This window comes from Bos taurus, chromosome 13 (assembly GCF_002263795.3).
Source record: "Bos taurus isolate L1 Dominette 01449 registration number 42190680 breed Hereford chromosome 13, ARS-UCD2.0, whole genome shotgun sequence".
Taxonomy (NCBI): Eukaryota; Metazoa; Chordata; class Mammalia; order Artiodactyla; family Bovidae; genus Bos; species Bos taurus.
This window is the reverse complement of record NC_037340.1, coordinates 20,293,614-20,309,572: the sequence shown is the minus strand read 5'-3', so window position 1 is coordinate 20,309,572 and position 15,959 is coordinate 20,293,614. Positions and strand designations below refer to the sequence as shown.

The window sequence follows — 15,959 nt, the reverse complement described above, 5'->3', positions numbered from 1 at the left end:
ACAATAATTACAGAGACACTCACCTATGCCAAATGCAAAAAGAGTGAAATTTATGTATGCTCTGAGTAGAAATCTTGCAAATTTACAGAACTTTGACTGGTTAGCTTGGGAGATAAAAGGAAGGCACACATACTATTTGTTAAGGAGTCAGATGTGTGAAAAGGAATGAATAGCTCTTCCTAGGGTGCTGTAGGGAGAAGGCAATGGCACCCCACTCCAGTACTCTTGCCTGGAAAATCCCATGGATGGCGGGGCCTGATGGGTTGCAGTCCATGGGGTCGCTAGAGTTGGACACGACTGAGCAACTTCACTTTATTTTTTCACTTTCATACATTGAAGAAGGAAATGGCAACCCACTCCAATGTTCTTGCCTGGAGAATCCCAGGGACAGGGAAGCCTGGTGGGCTGCCGTCCATGGGGTCGCACAGAGTCGGACACGACTGAAGTGACTTAGCAGTAGCAGTAGCAGCAGGGTGCTGTAAAAGACAGTTTGGTTCAGCACTCTAGGCAGAACTATTTCTTTTCACAAACTATTTGATGGGACTAGCTTGGCCCTCTTACAGCTCAACTTCTCCTGAATTCTATCAAGCCAATCTCAGATCCTTTCAAAGATGACATTAAAAAGCCTCAAAGTTTTTTTTTTGAAGTGGGTTTGGGTCATAAGGGCACCCTGGTCCTCTTAGTAAAAGTTCCCTAAGACAGAAAAATCCCATGAGAAGTCACAGATGAAGCACTGCATAGTATTTGGACATATATTGTCCTGCCTTTTGCCTGTATGCTCCACTATACTGGCCCTCATGGGCTGAAAGAGACATTATGGATCTTTATAAGTTTTATAAAAATCCTCTTGTCCCTCTTGCTCCTGATTGATTCTTCCAAATAAAAAGCTTGGGTGACAGTAAAGGATTATTGGAAAGATGTAGTTATAGTTCCTGGAATGGGACACATGAATTTTGTGGCAATGGAAAGACAGGGGGTAAAAAAAGCATCTGGGGAGGGAGCAACTTAAGCACTGAGAAGTAGAGGGAAATGAAGGGACATTAATATTTTTTTTGTCTTTTAGAACAACTCTAGGACTCTTCCTCACAAAGGAAAATGCCTTAGTGCATCTCTCCCAAACTAGTGCAAGTTCCTTTAATTTAACTGATTCCTGGGTTGCTGTCTATTAGACAGCTTTGATTGCAGTTTGACCGCCGTTCTCTTAATCTTACTTCTCAGTATTGGAAATAGCAGCAAATGGCCCCAGTTTCTTCACTTCCTATGGTATCTTTAAATTTCCATTTTAGTTCCTTTTCACTTTTGAGTCACTGGTTACAACTCTTTTCTGTGTTATATTATGGTTTACTTTAGGCTCAGATAGTAAAGACCCTGCCTGCAATACGGCAGACCCAGGTTCAATCCCTGGATTGTAAAGATCTCCTGGAGGAGGGAATAGCAACCCACTCCAGTATTCTTGCCTGGAGAATCCCATGGACAGAGGAGCCTGGCAGGCTACAGTCCATGGGGTTGCAAGGAGTTGGACATGACTGAACAACTAACACTTAGGTTTTAGAGTATCTGTCTTTAACTTACTACATGTATTAGTTTCTTATAGCTTCTGTTCCAAATTATTACTTGGTGTATTAAAACAAAATAATCTCTCATGAAATGTGAAATATTTCACTGGGCTAAAGTCATAGTGTTGGTGGGATTACACTACCTCCAAAAGCTCTAGAAGGGAATTTGCCTCTTTCCTCTTCCAGTTCCTGGTAGCTGTTGACAATCCTTGACTTATGAACACATTGCTCCAATCTTTGCCTCGCTGGTAACATTGCATTCTTTTTTTCTATGTCAAATCTCCCTCTTCCTTTTATTTCCCCCTTGGCCGTGCCTGGCAGCATGTGGGAATCTTAGTTCCCTGAACAGGGATGGAACCCATTGTGCCCCTTGCAGTGGAAGCACAGAGTCTTAACCACAGGACCATCGGGGAAGTCCCCCTCTGCCTCTTTCTCACTTGCTGACACCCAGATTATCCCAGATAATCTCCTCATGTACCTGTACAGTGATCATGTACGAATGTGAAAGTTGGGTCATAAAGAAGGCTGAGTGCCAAAGAACTGATGCTTTTGAACTGTGGTGCTGGAGAAGACTCTTGTTCCTTGGACACCAAGGAGATCAAACCAGTCAATCCTAAAGGAAATTACCCTGATTATCATTGAAAGGACTGATGCTGAAGTTCCAATTCTTTGGCCACCTGATGGGAAGCACCAAACCAACTCATTGGAAAAGACTCTTCATGCTGGGAAAGGTTGAGGGCAAGAGGAGCAGGGGGTGACAGAAGAAGAGATGGTTGGATGGCATCATAGCCTCAATGGACATGAGTTTGCGCAAACTCTGGGAGACAGACACCACCCTCCCCCAACCTGGCAACTTTTGATTGCATACTTGAATGATTTTTACCTTGTTGGGTACTGGATGTTTTAACATGCCTGTAAATATTCTTGAGCTCTTAGTCAAATTATTGAAAATATTTCACTCAGGTATTACTTTGAAGATTCATTTTTGCCAGGTCTAGGGAAGTGTTTAGTGTAAGACTAGTTTTGACCATCTCCTGAGGCAAAATTCTTATGAGTACTTAATGAGTACCCGTAAATTACACGCTTCTCAGGCTGCGCTGGGAGAAGGCAATGGCGACCCACTCCAGTATTCTTGCCTGGAAAATCCCGTGGGTGGAGGAGCCTGGTAGGCTGCAGTCCATGGGGTTGCCAAGAGTCCGACACGACTGAGTGACTTCACTTTCACTTTTCACTTTCATGCATTGGAGAAGGAAATGGCAAACCACTCCAGTGGTCTTACCTGGAGAATCCCAGGGATGGCGGAGCCTGGTGGGCTGCCATCTCTGGGGTCGCACAGAGTCAGACACGACTGAAGCGACTTAGCAGCAGCAGCAGCAGGCTGCGCTAGTGGTAAAGAACCCAACTGCCAATGCAGGAGATAGAAGAGATGTGGGTTCAATTCCTGAGGAAAATCCCCTGGAGGAGGGCATGGCAACCCACTTCAGTAGCCTTGCCTGGAGAATCCCCATGGACAGAGGAACCTGGCCGGCTACAGTCCGTGGGGGTCACAAAGAGTCGGACATGACTGAAGTGACTTAGCAGGCAAATCAGTTATTTCGCAACAAAACATTTAGTCTAAAACAAATAGATAAAAGCACGGCAACTGACTCCGCAACACCTCCCAGTGAAAACTTTAGCTGGTGCCAGAGGAGGGCCTGGGACTCAGGTTTTGCCAGTGAAGCCCAAGCTCTCAAAGCACCACAGAGGATGGTGTTTTAGCTCTCCAGGCCGAAAGCCTAGAAGCACCTGCGCACGTGAATCACCTGCCCATGTGAATCACCTGGAAGGAATCACCGAGGAGAGAAGGCGGGCGGCCGAGTAGGGGACGCGGACGCCCTCGCCCATCCCCCTCCCTCAGGTGATTCTCGGCTCCCGACGCTGGCGCTGTTACTGGGGCGACAGCGCCGTGACGTGGCGTCAACGGCCGTTGGGCGACGGCTGGCGTTCGGCGCTGGTAGCTGCCGTCGCGGGTCGTCGGAACCCGCCCTTTCCTTTCAGCACAAATGTCCATTTGTAAAACAGCAGGGCTGGAGTCTGCAGGATTTGCAGGCTTCAGTCCTGCAGCAAGTGCGGGAGGCTCAGAATTTCCAACGTGTTCACCTTAGAGCCAGCCACGGCAGCGCCAGCCCACCCAGTAGCCTGAGTGCCCGCAGCGTCAGCAGGTACACCGAGGGGGTGAGCTACCTCCCTCGTCCTCACCAAGCGTTTCCACTGGTTTCTCTGGCAGAAGCAGCTTTGTTTTTCTCTCCGCTTTCTTATCTTGATGCAGACTTTAAGGCCAGTCGTCCGTGTACCCACATTTTCTATAATGTCCCCTCGCTCCCCCTTTTCTATAATGTTTCTTTAAAATGCTTGAAATGGTATCAAGCGAATCCTTGAAGGAACACTATACATTTGTCTTCGTGGTGAAAAGTGACTGGTTGTTGTTCAGTTGCTCAGTGAGTCTGACTCTGTGTGACCCCGTGGGCTGTAGCCCGCCAGGCTCCTGTTGTCCATGGGATTCTCCAGGCAAGAATACGGGAGTGGGTTTTTTTGTCCTCCTCCAGGGGATCTTCCAGACCAGGGATCAGACCCGCATCTCCTTCATAGGCAGTCGGTTTCTTTACCACTGAACCAGCGTGCCGGTAACCTTGGGTCAATTTCTGGTGAGACAGAATCAACCTCCTGGCACTGTTAGGAGGGTTAAATGGAACGGAGGTGTAAAATTCTAAGTATTTTTTTGTAAGTATTCACCACACGTAACTTTTTAAAAATTGTGATGTGCTTGATGGAGTGGTTTGTTAGGTTAATTACTAGCACCTGGTGAATTTTCCATCCTTTTCTGTTGATTTCTTAAAGTAGCCCATTATCTCTGCATTCCCATCTTCTATCTTAGATAAACTTGCTCTGTTTCCTCCTCTAAAGTGCAGTTGGCCCATTTGTGCCTTAAAACCCTTTTCTTTTTGTTTACGCAAGGACTTCTTCACAGCAATTCCCTCTCAGTCATACTTTTTTCTTTCTATTGAATCATTTCAATCAGCAAATTAGTTTCCTAGGACTGTGGTACCAAAGTGCCACAAATAAGGTGACTTAAAACAATTTATTTTTAAAATTTATTTGGTTGTGTGGGGTGTTAGTTGTGGCAGGTGGGATCTTTAGTTGCTGCAGGGAGTATTTTTCATTTCATCATGCAGACTCTAGTTCTCTGACCAGGGATTGGGGAGCACAGAGTCTTAACTACTTGGGCCACCTGGGAAGTCCCTGAAACAGTTTATTGTGAGAGCCTGAGTCTGAAATCAAGATATTGGCAGGGCTGTGGTCCGCCTGAAAGTTCTAGGGAAGAATCCTCTCTTGCTTCTTTTCAGCTTCTGGTAGATGCTGGCAATCCTTAATATTCCGTGGCTTATGGCTGCACCCCTCCAATCTCTGCCCTTGTCATTTCATAGCTTTCTTCCTTTTATGTCTATGCACAAGTGTCTTTACCTTCCTTTCTTATAGTAACACCAGTCAATGGGTTTAGGGCCCACCCTAATCCAATATGATTTAATATGATCATATTCCCAGGTATCAAGGGTTAGGACTTGAACATGTGTTTTTAGAGGACATACTTCAGATTACAACAGTGGGACTAATCTAGGTGTGGAGTGCTTCAGACAACAGGGAACCAATGCTATTTCATCTTAATTATGCCAGTCTATCAGACAATTCCCAGGGTCAAGCACATGCTTTTAAACTGTTGGGGAGGAGGCATTGTCCTGAATGTTAATCAGCTTTGGACAAAGAGAAGTAGGAGGATAAAAGCTTAAGGCCTGCCGGTCTTACTTCCTTATTTAGTCCGTCATGAGTTTGGTGCTGCCCTCATATTGCTCTGCTGAAAGGCTATTACTTTCTGTGGAAATAATAATATGCATAAAAGGCATGTGTTAGCTCAAGAATGGGGGAAAGGTAAAAATAAAATTTTAAAGTTTTCTAAATACATTCTTTCACTGTTGCCACTGTCTTCTTCCTGCCTTTCAGCACCTGTCCTAAATGCCCACTCATAAATCACACGTCTGGGGGGTTTTCACGGGTTTTAGTTGTTGCTGTTAGGAATGTTTCCCTCTCCATTTTGTAATTTCTCCAGAGTTGATTTTAGGATTCACCATCTTCATGTCAGTTGATAATCCTGCTATCCTTTTTGTTTCTTTAAAATTTTTTTTGTTTTGTATTGAAGTATAATTGATTTATAATATGTTAATTTCAGAAAGTTAGCACTTAGTTGGCAAATTGAGTTAGTGTGTACATATATATCTATATTTTTTCAAGTTCTTTTCCCATTTAGGTTATTACAGAGTATTGAGTAGAGGTCCCCATGCTATACAGTAGGTCCTTGTTATTTATTTTAAATATAGTAGTGTATACATGCCAATCCTAAGCTCCAGATTTATCTGTTCCCCCAACCTTTACCTTTTAGTAACCAGAAGTTTGTTTTCTAATTCTGTGATTTTGTTTCTGTCTTGTAAATAAGTTCATTTGTATCTTTTTTTTTTTTTTAAAGATTCTGCAGATAAGTGATATCATGTGGTTTTTGTCTCTGTCTGACTTACTTCAGTTAGTATGATAATCACCATGTCCATTCATGTTGCAAGTGGCATTATTTCATTATTTTTAATCTTCCATTATCTTTAATCTGAAATCTTAATGTTTTATTCACAGGGAGGAATACAGATTTTTCATCTATAATTCAGAAGCTAAGTAAATAACAAAATGAAGCCAGTAAAGCATCTGTTGACCTCTAGTAGTAAATTGGTAAACGTTCCAGAATTAACATTTAAAAAAGGACTATTTAATTCACCATTGTCACCTAAACCAAAGGAAAAACATAGTGCAAAAGTAGTACGTGATAAACTTGAACCGATGGTCTTAAAATCTCCACCAACAGGAGAATCCATTGTAAGGTATGCTTTGCCCATTCCATCAAGTAAGACAAAGGAGTTAATAGCAGAAGATGAATTGATCAGGAAAATTACCAAACATCTGAAGATGGTAAGATACTTGTTGATGCTTGATCCCCATAACCATTTCCAGGTTTATTGATTTCCTGAGAAGACACACTGGACTCAGCATATGGTCATATTGATAGCTAAGATATAGTGAAAGAAAAGCAAAATCAGCAAAAGGAAAAGGCACATGGGATGAAGTCTGGAGGAAACCAGGTCCAAGCTTCCTAGATTTCTTTACCTTTGGAGTCACACAGGACATGCTCAATTCCCCCAACAGCAAATTGTGGCAACACATGTGAAATGTATACCAGAAGAATTTATTAGAGACTCAATGCCCAGTGTTTCATTGGAGGTTGGTCATCTTGGTACTCTCTGCCTTTTTGTTGTTCACTAGCTCAGTTGTATCAGATTCTTTGTGAATCCGTGGACTGCAGCACATCAGGCTTCTTTGTCCTTCACTGTCTCCCAAAGTTTGCTCAAACTCATGTCCATTGAATCAGTATGCCGTCCAACCATCTCATCCTCTGTTGCCCCCTTCTCCTCCTTCCCTCAATCTTTCCCAACATGAAGAATCTTTTCCAGTGAGTTGGCGCTTCCTATCAGGTGGCCTAAGTATTGGTGCTTCAACATCAGTCCTTTCAATGATTATTCAGGGTTGATTTCCTTTAGGATTGACTGGTTTGAACTCCTTGTTGTTCAAGGGACTCTCAAGAATCTTCTCCAGCACCATAATTTGAAGGCATCAATTCTTCAGTGCTCAGCCTTCTTTATGGTCTAACTCTTACATCTGCACCTGACTACTGGAAAAGGCATAGTTTTGACTATACAAACCTTTGTGGGCAAAGTGATGTCTCTGCTTTTTAATACACTGTCTAGGTTTGTCATAGACAAAGAACAAGCATCTTTTGATTTCGTGACTGCATGTATCAAAATTCCATACTCCCCGAAGGAAAGCAGGTGTTCAGCATAAATCATACAGTTTGTACAGTGAATTTAGGGACAGTGAGCCATTATCATCAGTCAGCAAACAGTGGGGATCCTCCTGAAATACAGGTTCTGAGACATAAGCAGATCTTTCTAAGAATAGGCCTTTCTAAGTTTCATGCTTGCTCTGTTAGCTCTTCTCTGCACTTTAGAAACTCTAGTTCTCAGTGATGGAGGGGGGGAAATCTCCTTTTCTCTGAGTTTCTTTTTTGCACATTGATCCAGAATTGAGTTGTACATGCACCCAATACCAAGTGAGAACAGTGAGGGATAGCACAAATATACAAAAAGTATAGTTTATCAAACTTCCAAAGTACAAGTTTGCTCAAAGTTCAAAGGGTTAGCTCAGAGAATTTCCTTTAAAAACATATTGCTTTGTGGTCTCCATCTCTCTTATTTTTCCTCATCTCTTAAGGAAGAAAAGAAAGTCAAGTCAGATTTTGAGGTGGTAAGTAGAGTTGAGGCTTCAGCTGTTCATAGACTCTTCCTTCAATGGGAAATGGAAGAGTCATAGGGCCTGCCTTCATTGAGAGGCATCAAGGACTATTGCTTATACTGCTTCTTCAGGATGATGTGAGGTGGGGCATGAGATGGAAAATTTAAGTGTATGGCACTGGCAGAAATAAGTCTTACTGCTAAAATGATTCTGACATGGTTGATTAAGTACATTTTTATGTTTAATATATTAATAAATACAATTTTTACATTGTAAGTACATAATTCACTTTGATTTTTCTCATAGGTGGTTTCCAGTTTGGAAGAAACCTATGGATATGGCACTCAAAATGGAGAAAAAGCAGTTGTGAAGCCTGAACATGAAGAATTAAACTTTTCTGTAAGTGTATATAATGCTAATGTAGAGACATTAATGCTGTAAAGGGCTAAGATTTTCTTTTAGAATCTATATATGTTTTCTGAATTCACCATCCATGAAAATGATCATCTTAGGAAACCTGAAAGTACTGTACTGATTTTTTCCATCCTCTGCCAAATACTTATCTTAAAGTTTAAGTAAGGCATATCTGTATCTTGAGCTTACTTTTGATGCTAATGAATCTCCTGCTTAATATTTAAGCTTTGGTTGGAGTTGATTTGCAAATGTGCAGTCTTTATTGGGTTAAGAAATTATTTTTCTATTTTTTGGTTTGCTAAATAAAAGAATCCCAAACATTGAAGTGATTATTGAATTTTAACAAATATCTTCATTGTATATATTGAAATGATGTAACTATTAAAGTGAGTATATTTTATAATTAATTTTGTTAGTTAGGGATTTGGGTTTGGCTTCATGTAATAAAATAACTATGTTGGATATTTCAAACCCAATGATTGTGTTGGGTCTTTCAAACACAGTATGTTTCTTGGTTTATTTGATTTCTTTTTCTTGTTTGATTTATTTTTTCAGCATTCTGTAATTTTCATCATACAGATCTGGTATATTTTTCTTTAGATTTATACATTAATATCATGCTACTTGGAATGACTTTTAATGGCATTGTGTTTTTTATTTTTTCCCCTTGTTATTAGTATATAAAAATATGAGTGATTTTCATGTGTTGATCTTATATCTTACCAACTTGCTCAATGTACTGTTTTTCATTCTAGGATCTTTCTATAGATACTTCGGGGTTTTGTACCTAAGCAATTATGTCATCTTAAAATAAGGACAGTTTTACTTCTTACTGTCCAATCTGAATGTTTTTATTTCCTCCTTTTTCTGTCTCTTTTTGGCCGTGCTATATAGCATGCAGGCTCTTAGTTCCCCCACCAGGAATCGAACCCACATCCATTCATTGCATGGCAGATTCTTAACCACCAGGGAAGTCCCGATTCCCACTTTCTAAAGAGTTTTTTTTTTTTTTAATCATAACTAGATGTTGAATTTTATCAGAAATGTTTTCTGCATCTGTTGAGATTATCATATGGTTTTTATTCTTAAGGTGTATCATATTGATTGCAGATATTGAAAAACCCTTGCATCCCTCAGATAAATCCCACTTGATCTTATTTTATGGTCCTTGTAACGTACTGTTGGGGTAGGGTTTGCTAGTATTTTGAGGATTTTTTCATCTATGTTTATCAGTGATAGTGTCCTATAATTTTCTTTTTCATGGTGTGTCTGATTTTTGTATCAGAGTGACAATGGCCTTGGAAATGAACAGAGATCATTCTGTTGTTTTTGAGATTGCATCCAAGTACTGCATTTCAGACTCTCTTGTTGACCATGATGGCTATTCCATTTCTTCTAAGGGATTCCAGCCCACAGTAGTAGATATAAGGGTCATCTGAGTTAAATTCACCCATTCTAGTCCATTTTAGTTTGCTCATTCCTAGAATGTTGACGTTCACTCTTGCCATCTCCTGTTTGACCACTTCCAATTTGCCTTGATTCATGGACCTAACATTCCAGGTTCCTATGCAATATTGCTCTTTACAGCATCAGACCTTGCTTCTATCACCAGTCACATCCACAACTGGGTATTGTTTTTGCTTTGGCTCCATCCCTTCATTCTTTTTGGAGTTATTTCTCCACTGATCTCCAGTAGCATATTGGGCACCTACTGACCTGGGGAGTTCCTCTTTCAGTATCCTATCATTTTGCCTTTTCATACTGTTCATGGGGTTCTCAAGGCAAGAATACTGAAGTGGTTTGCCATTCCCTTCTCCAGTGGACCACATCCTGTCAGATCTCTCCACCATGACTCTCCCATCTTGGGTGGCCCCACACAGTATGGCTTAGTTTCATTGAGTTAGACAAGGCTGTGGTCCATGTGATTAGATTGACTAGTGTGTCTGCCCTCTGATGCCCTCTCGCAACACCTACCATCTTAGTTGGGTTTCTTTTACCTTGAACGTGGGGTATCTCTTCACGGCTGCTCCATCAAAGCGCAGCTGCTGCCTCTTACCTTGGACGAGGGATATCTCGTGACGGCCGCTCCTCCGGACCTTGAAGGTGGAGTAGCTCCTCTCAGGCCTCCTGCTCCCGCGCAGCCACCACTCCTTGGACGTTCAGCAATACGTGAACCGTGAACTTCCAGATGTTCAAGCTGGTTTTAGGAAAGGCAGAGGAACCAGAGATCAAATTGCCAACATCTGCTGGATCATGGAAAAAGCAAGAGAGTTCCAGAAAAACATCTATTTCTGCTTTATTGACTATGCCAAAGCCTTTGACTGTGTGGATCACAATAAACTGTGGAAAATTCTGAAAGAGTTGGGAATACCAGACCACTTGACCTGCCTCTTGAGAAACCTATATGCAGGTCAGGAAGCAACAGTTAGAACTGGACATGGAACAACAGACTGGTTCCAAATAGGAAAAGGAGTACATCAAGACTGTATATTGTCATCCTGCTTATTTAACTTCTATGCAGAGTACATCGTGAGAAATACTGGGCTGGAAGAAGCACAAGCTGGAATCAAGATTGCCAGGAGAAATATCAATAACCTCAGATATGCAAATGACACCACCCTTATGGCAGAAAGTGAAGAGGAACTCAGAAGCCTCTTGATGAAAGTGAAAGTGGAGAGTGAAAAAGTTGGCTTAAAGCTCAACATTCAGAAAACAAAGATCATGGCATCTGGTCCCATCACTTCCTGGGAAATAGATGGGGAAACAGTGGAAACAGTGTCAGACTTTATTTTTTTGGGCTCCCAAATCACTGCAAATGGTGATTGCAGCCATGAAATTAAAAGACATTTACTCCTTGGAAGGAAAGTTATGACCAACCTAGATAGCACATTGAAAAGCAGAGACATTACTTTGCCAACAAAGGTCCGCCTAGTCAAGGCTATGGTTTTTCCAGTGGTCATGTATGGATGTGTGAGTTGGACTGTGAAGAAAGCTGAGTGCCGAAGAATTGATGCTTTTGAACTATGGTGTTGGAGAAGACTCTTGAGAGTCCCTTGGACTGCAAGGAGATCCAACCAGTCCATTCTAAAGGAGATCAGTCCTGGATGTTCATTGGAAGGACTGATGCTAAAGCTGAAACTCCAGTACTTTGGCCACCTGATGCGAAGAGTTGACTCATTGGAAAAGCCTCTGATGCTGGGAGGGATTGGGGGCAGGAGGAGAAGGGGACGACAGAGAATGAGATGGCTGGATGGCATCACCGACTCAATGGACATGAGTTTGAGTGAACTCCGGGAATTGGTGATGGGCAGGGAGGCCTGGCGTGCTGCGATTCATGGGGTCGCAAAGAGTTGGACACAACTGAGCGACTGAACTGAACTGAACTGATGATGGCCTAATAGCATGAGTTTGGAAGTGTTGTTTCCTCTACAGTTTTTTAGAATATTTTCAGAAGGATAGGTGTTAATTCTTCTCTAAATATTTGGTAGAATTCCCCTGTGAAGTCATCTGATCCTGGACTTCTGCTTATTGGGAGTTTTAAAATTGCGCTTTCAATTTCATTTCTGATAATTGTTCATATTTTCTATTTGTTTTTGTTTTCTTTGAAGTTGTCCATTTTATTGGCCTATAGTTGCTCATGGTGGTCTAATAATCTTTTGTATTTCTATGGTTTGGTTGTAACTTTTGCTTTTTCACTTCTAATTTTATTGATTGGTGTTCTCTCCCTTCTTTTCTTGATGACTCTTGCTAAAAGTTTATCAATTTTAATTTTTCAAAGAACTAGCTTTTAGTTTCATTGGTCGTTTCTATTTTTTTTCTTTTAGTCTATAATTTATTTCAGCTCTGATTCTTTACGATTTCTTTTATTCTACTAACCTGGGGTTTTATTTGTTCTTTGTAATTGTTTTAGGTATAAGTTAGGTTGTTTAAGATTTTTCTCCTTGCCAGACATAAGCTTGTATTGCTATAAACTTCCCTCTATAGAACTGCTTTAGCTGCATTCCATAGTTTTTGGGTCATAATGTTCTCATTTTCATTTGTCTCTGGGTATTTTTTTATTTCATCTTTGATTTCTTCAGTGAACCATTGGTTGTTTAGTAGCATAATGTTTGGCCTCCATGTACTTGTGTTTTTTGCAGGTTTTTTTTCCTTGTAATTGATTTCTGGCATCACAGCGTCAGACAGTTTGCTTGATATGATTTCAATTTTCTTATATTTAGTGAGGCTTACTTTGTGGCCCAGCATGTGTCCTGGATAATTTCCATGTATACTTGAAAAAGAATGTTTATCTTGATCAAATTGATCTTCATCTTCTATTTGTGACCTGAATATAGGTGGGAGGAAATCCCCAAGTATTCAGATGGTCTCATTTTCTATTGGTGAATAATTCTGGTTAATTCATTTTACCACTCTCCTGAATGACTAGTTTCCCCCTCTGTCTCCTATATGACTATCAGTTTTTACCATGATAAAAAAAAGTATGAACTTGAGTGTGTTTAAAATGTAATGTTGAGGGAACATATTCCTCCTGGAGAACATTCTGTTGAGAATGTTATAACTGTGTATAAGCATCTGAGATTTTTAAAAAATCTTTGGTCAATTGTCTGATTTACACATCATTGTTCTACTGAACGGAGAAGGCAATGGCGCCCCACTCCAGTACTCTTAATAAGCTCCAGGTACTACTGTACATTTGGAGAAGGCGATGGCACCCCACTCCAGTACTCTTGCCTGGAAACTCCCATGGACAGAGGAGCCCGGTGGGCTGCAGTCCACGGGGTTGCCAAGAGTCGGACACAACTGAGCGACTTCCCTTTCACTTTTCACTTTCATGCATTGGAGAAGGAAATGGCAACCCACTCCAGTGTTCTTGCCTGGAGAATCCCAGGGATGGTGGAGCCTGGTGGGCTGCTGTCTATGGGGTTGCACAGAGTTAGACATGACTGAAGTGACTTAGCAGCAGCAGCTCTACTAAAAGTGATTTAGTCATTGTGACATTTTAATATGTAACTTTTTCTTCAAAAATTTCTATTGCTCATTAAATGAGGATGAAAGACTATACCTCTTGGTAAGTATGCTTATAAATCAGAAGTCATAGTCAACATTCATTTCTAACACAAAGCATTACTATAATGCATATTTAAGTGTATATTTTGTTTTTATATATTTTATATTTTTGTATAGTTTGTATATTTAAAATTTTTTTTTGTCGCTCAGTCGTGTCTGACTCTTTGCGACCCCATGGACACCAGGCTCCTCCATCCATGGGATTTTCTAGGCAAGAGTACTGGAGTGGGTTGCCATTTCCTTCTCCAGGGAATCTTCCCGACCCAGGGATAGAACCCAGGTATCCCGCATTGTAGACAGACGCTTTACCGTCTGAGCCACCAGGGAAGTCCTATATTTTGTTTTTGGCTACCTGCAAATATCAGGAGTCTGAAGGCTGGAATGCCTGATATTCTGCATCTGTGTAAAGGAGAATGTAAGGAAAGACATAGTTGGGTATATGTCATTATTGAACCACTTCTCAGAATGTACTTTCTTTCCAGGAGAATTTGCTAGTGTAGTGAACATGGTTTCCTATCTTGATGCATTTCAAGGGACATAATTTACACATACAAAGCTATTTTAAAAAATAGTTAAGTATACTGAAATATGGATGGATATGCATATGAATTCTGAAATAAAAGTGACTGTGTTTTGCTGCTTTTTTCATAAGGTTGGGGATGATCTGACTTCATTCTTAATATGTTGTTCACAATTTGCAACTCAGTTAGAAGCAGCAGCTAAGGAAGAACATAATGTATGTATTCTATGTGAACTGCCAAGTATGTTACTTAATATTTTAATCATAAGTTTACAATGATAAAACAATATAAACTGATAATTACTAATTAAATTATTGTTAGTTATTAGTAGCATTTTAGTAAAAAAAATACTTAGTTATATTTGCTGTTTGGTGTTAAATATGACTATCCAGTCAGCAATATTAGTCTAGGTATGGTGCCTTAAGTTGTTATAAAAGGCATTGGAAAGCATTATTTATCATCATAGGCATTTATTTCTGTGAATTTTCCTTTATTTATAGCATTGAATGGGTCATTAGTATTTTCATATGTAGTATTTACATTTTATTGTTTTTAAAGTGAGTACGGACTGCCAGGAAATTCCCTATGCTTATTCTGATTTCTTTCAGTTAAGCAACTTTTCTTCCTGCCTGAATGTTTGTAATAAAATTTTTCTTTAATAAGTTTTACTTGGTTGTGATTGAGTTTGGTTGTTTTTGTGGCAAAGGTTATCAGTTTAGCATTACATTTTGAAAGTGGTAAATATTGGTATTTTAGACTGTGTGATGGGTTTTGTGTATTCATTTTCTCTCAATCTCCAAAACTAGTTCTTTGCATTTTCCATTAAAAAAAACAAGTAGTAGTGTAATATTTTATATCTTGATTCTTAGATCTTTTAGTATAGCAAAGTTATATTTAAAAAATAATAATGATAATGCTTTTCATTATTGTACTATCTGCTCCGTGGAAAAAATAGTGCTTTTCTGAGAGGAATTTAAATTTTCTTTTCTTACCTATATTAAGAAAATACATGAAATCATAAATGTGAGTTGAGTTTTTTTAATATAGATCTATTAAGGATGGAAAATTCTTTTTTTCCTAGAACTAAATTGTCTTGGCAAGATATACTAAAAACCATCTGTAAATATAAAATTGTTGTGATTTGGATTATAGATTTATAGGTGTATTTTAGTAACTAGTATATTTTGGTGATTAAAAATTTCAAGAGACTTGAATTAGATATTTTATGTTGTAAGAATTTTATTTTTAAGTGTTTTAATTAAAACTTTATTTTCCAGATTTTGGAATCTCTTTTTAAGGTATGTTCAATATATTGCTTACTATAATTTAATACAGAAATGCATATAAATGAAAAAGAGTTTTCTAAGTTTTGAAGAAATGAAAAACAAAAGCTCCCAAACTTGCTACTATATATATTTAAAAATTTATGTTTCAGTTTTATGTGGCATCAGCTCCATTCTGAACACTAGGATAAAATGATATTTGATGTAGGGCTAATATTTGATACATAGATACACACATACACATAGACATACAGACTCATTTATTTCACTGCAGAAATTAAGTAAGTTGTCAATATTTCTTTTTGTTTTCTTTTTTAAAAAGTGGTTTCAGCGACAGGTCAATCAGATGGAAGAGGTAAGCATAGCATTTCTTATTAATTAAATATTTTGTCTCATTTGAAAACCAATTTTAAGTATAAATTTAAGAATTTTAATAACCATTGGTTATAATCTTTTGACTTAGAAAGAGGAGGAATAAATAGGTAGAATAAAATGTTTTTTAGTGATTTATACACAATATTCCTGTATTATCTGGCTTACTTTGAATTTGACTCATTCTTCTAAAATTGAAATGGAATTTTAACTTATTTTTTCCATAATTTACTAAAATAGTAAATAAGTGACACGAGGCCTTATCAACTTAAAGATTTCTCCTGTGTAAAAATTCATAGTATGATATATGCTTATTCATAAAATTT

General features: G+C 39.3%; 1 protein-coding gene across 18 annotated transcripts in view; it reads left to right on the top strand.

The window, feature by feature from the left end:
* The first annotated feature begins 3,508 nt into the window (after positions 1-3,508).
* CCDC7 (coiled-coil domain containing 7) overlaps positions 3,509-15,959 on the top strand; it is a 266,671-nt gene continuing 254,220 nt past the window's right edge. For 7 of the 18 annotated variants that reach the window (XM_025000934.2, XM_025000939.2, XM_059892904.1 and 4 more), the window contains exons 1-6: positions 3,515-3,757; positions 6,270-6,599; positions 8,283-8,375; positions 14,110-14,193; positions 15,256-15,276; positions 15,584-15,616. In XM_025000934.2, coding sequence (XP_024856702.1) covers positions 6,321-6,599; positions 8,283-8,375; positions 14,110-14,193; positions 15,256-15,276; positions 15,584-15,616 — 510 coding nt within the window. In that variant the 5' untranslated portion in view covers positions 3,515-3,757; positions 6,270-6,320. Of the gene's footprint in view, positions 3,771-6,269; positions 6,600-8,282; positions 8,376-14,109; positions 14,194-15,255; positions 15,277-15,583; positions 15,617-15,959 lie in introns of all 18 variants that reach the window. The other 11 variants (XM_025000938.2, XM_025000937.2, XM_025000935.2 and 8 more) reach the window with 6 other exon arrangements.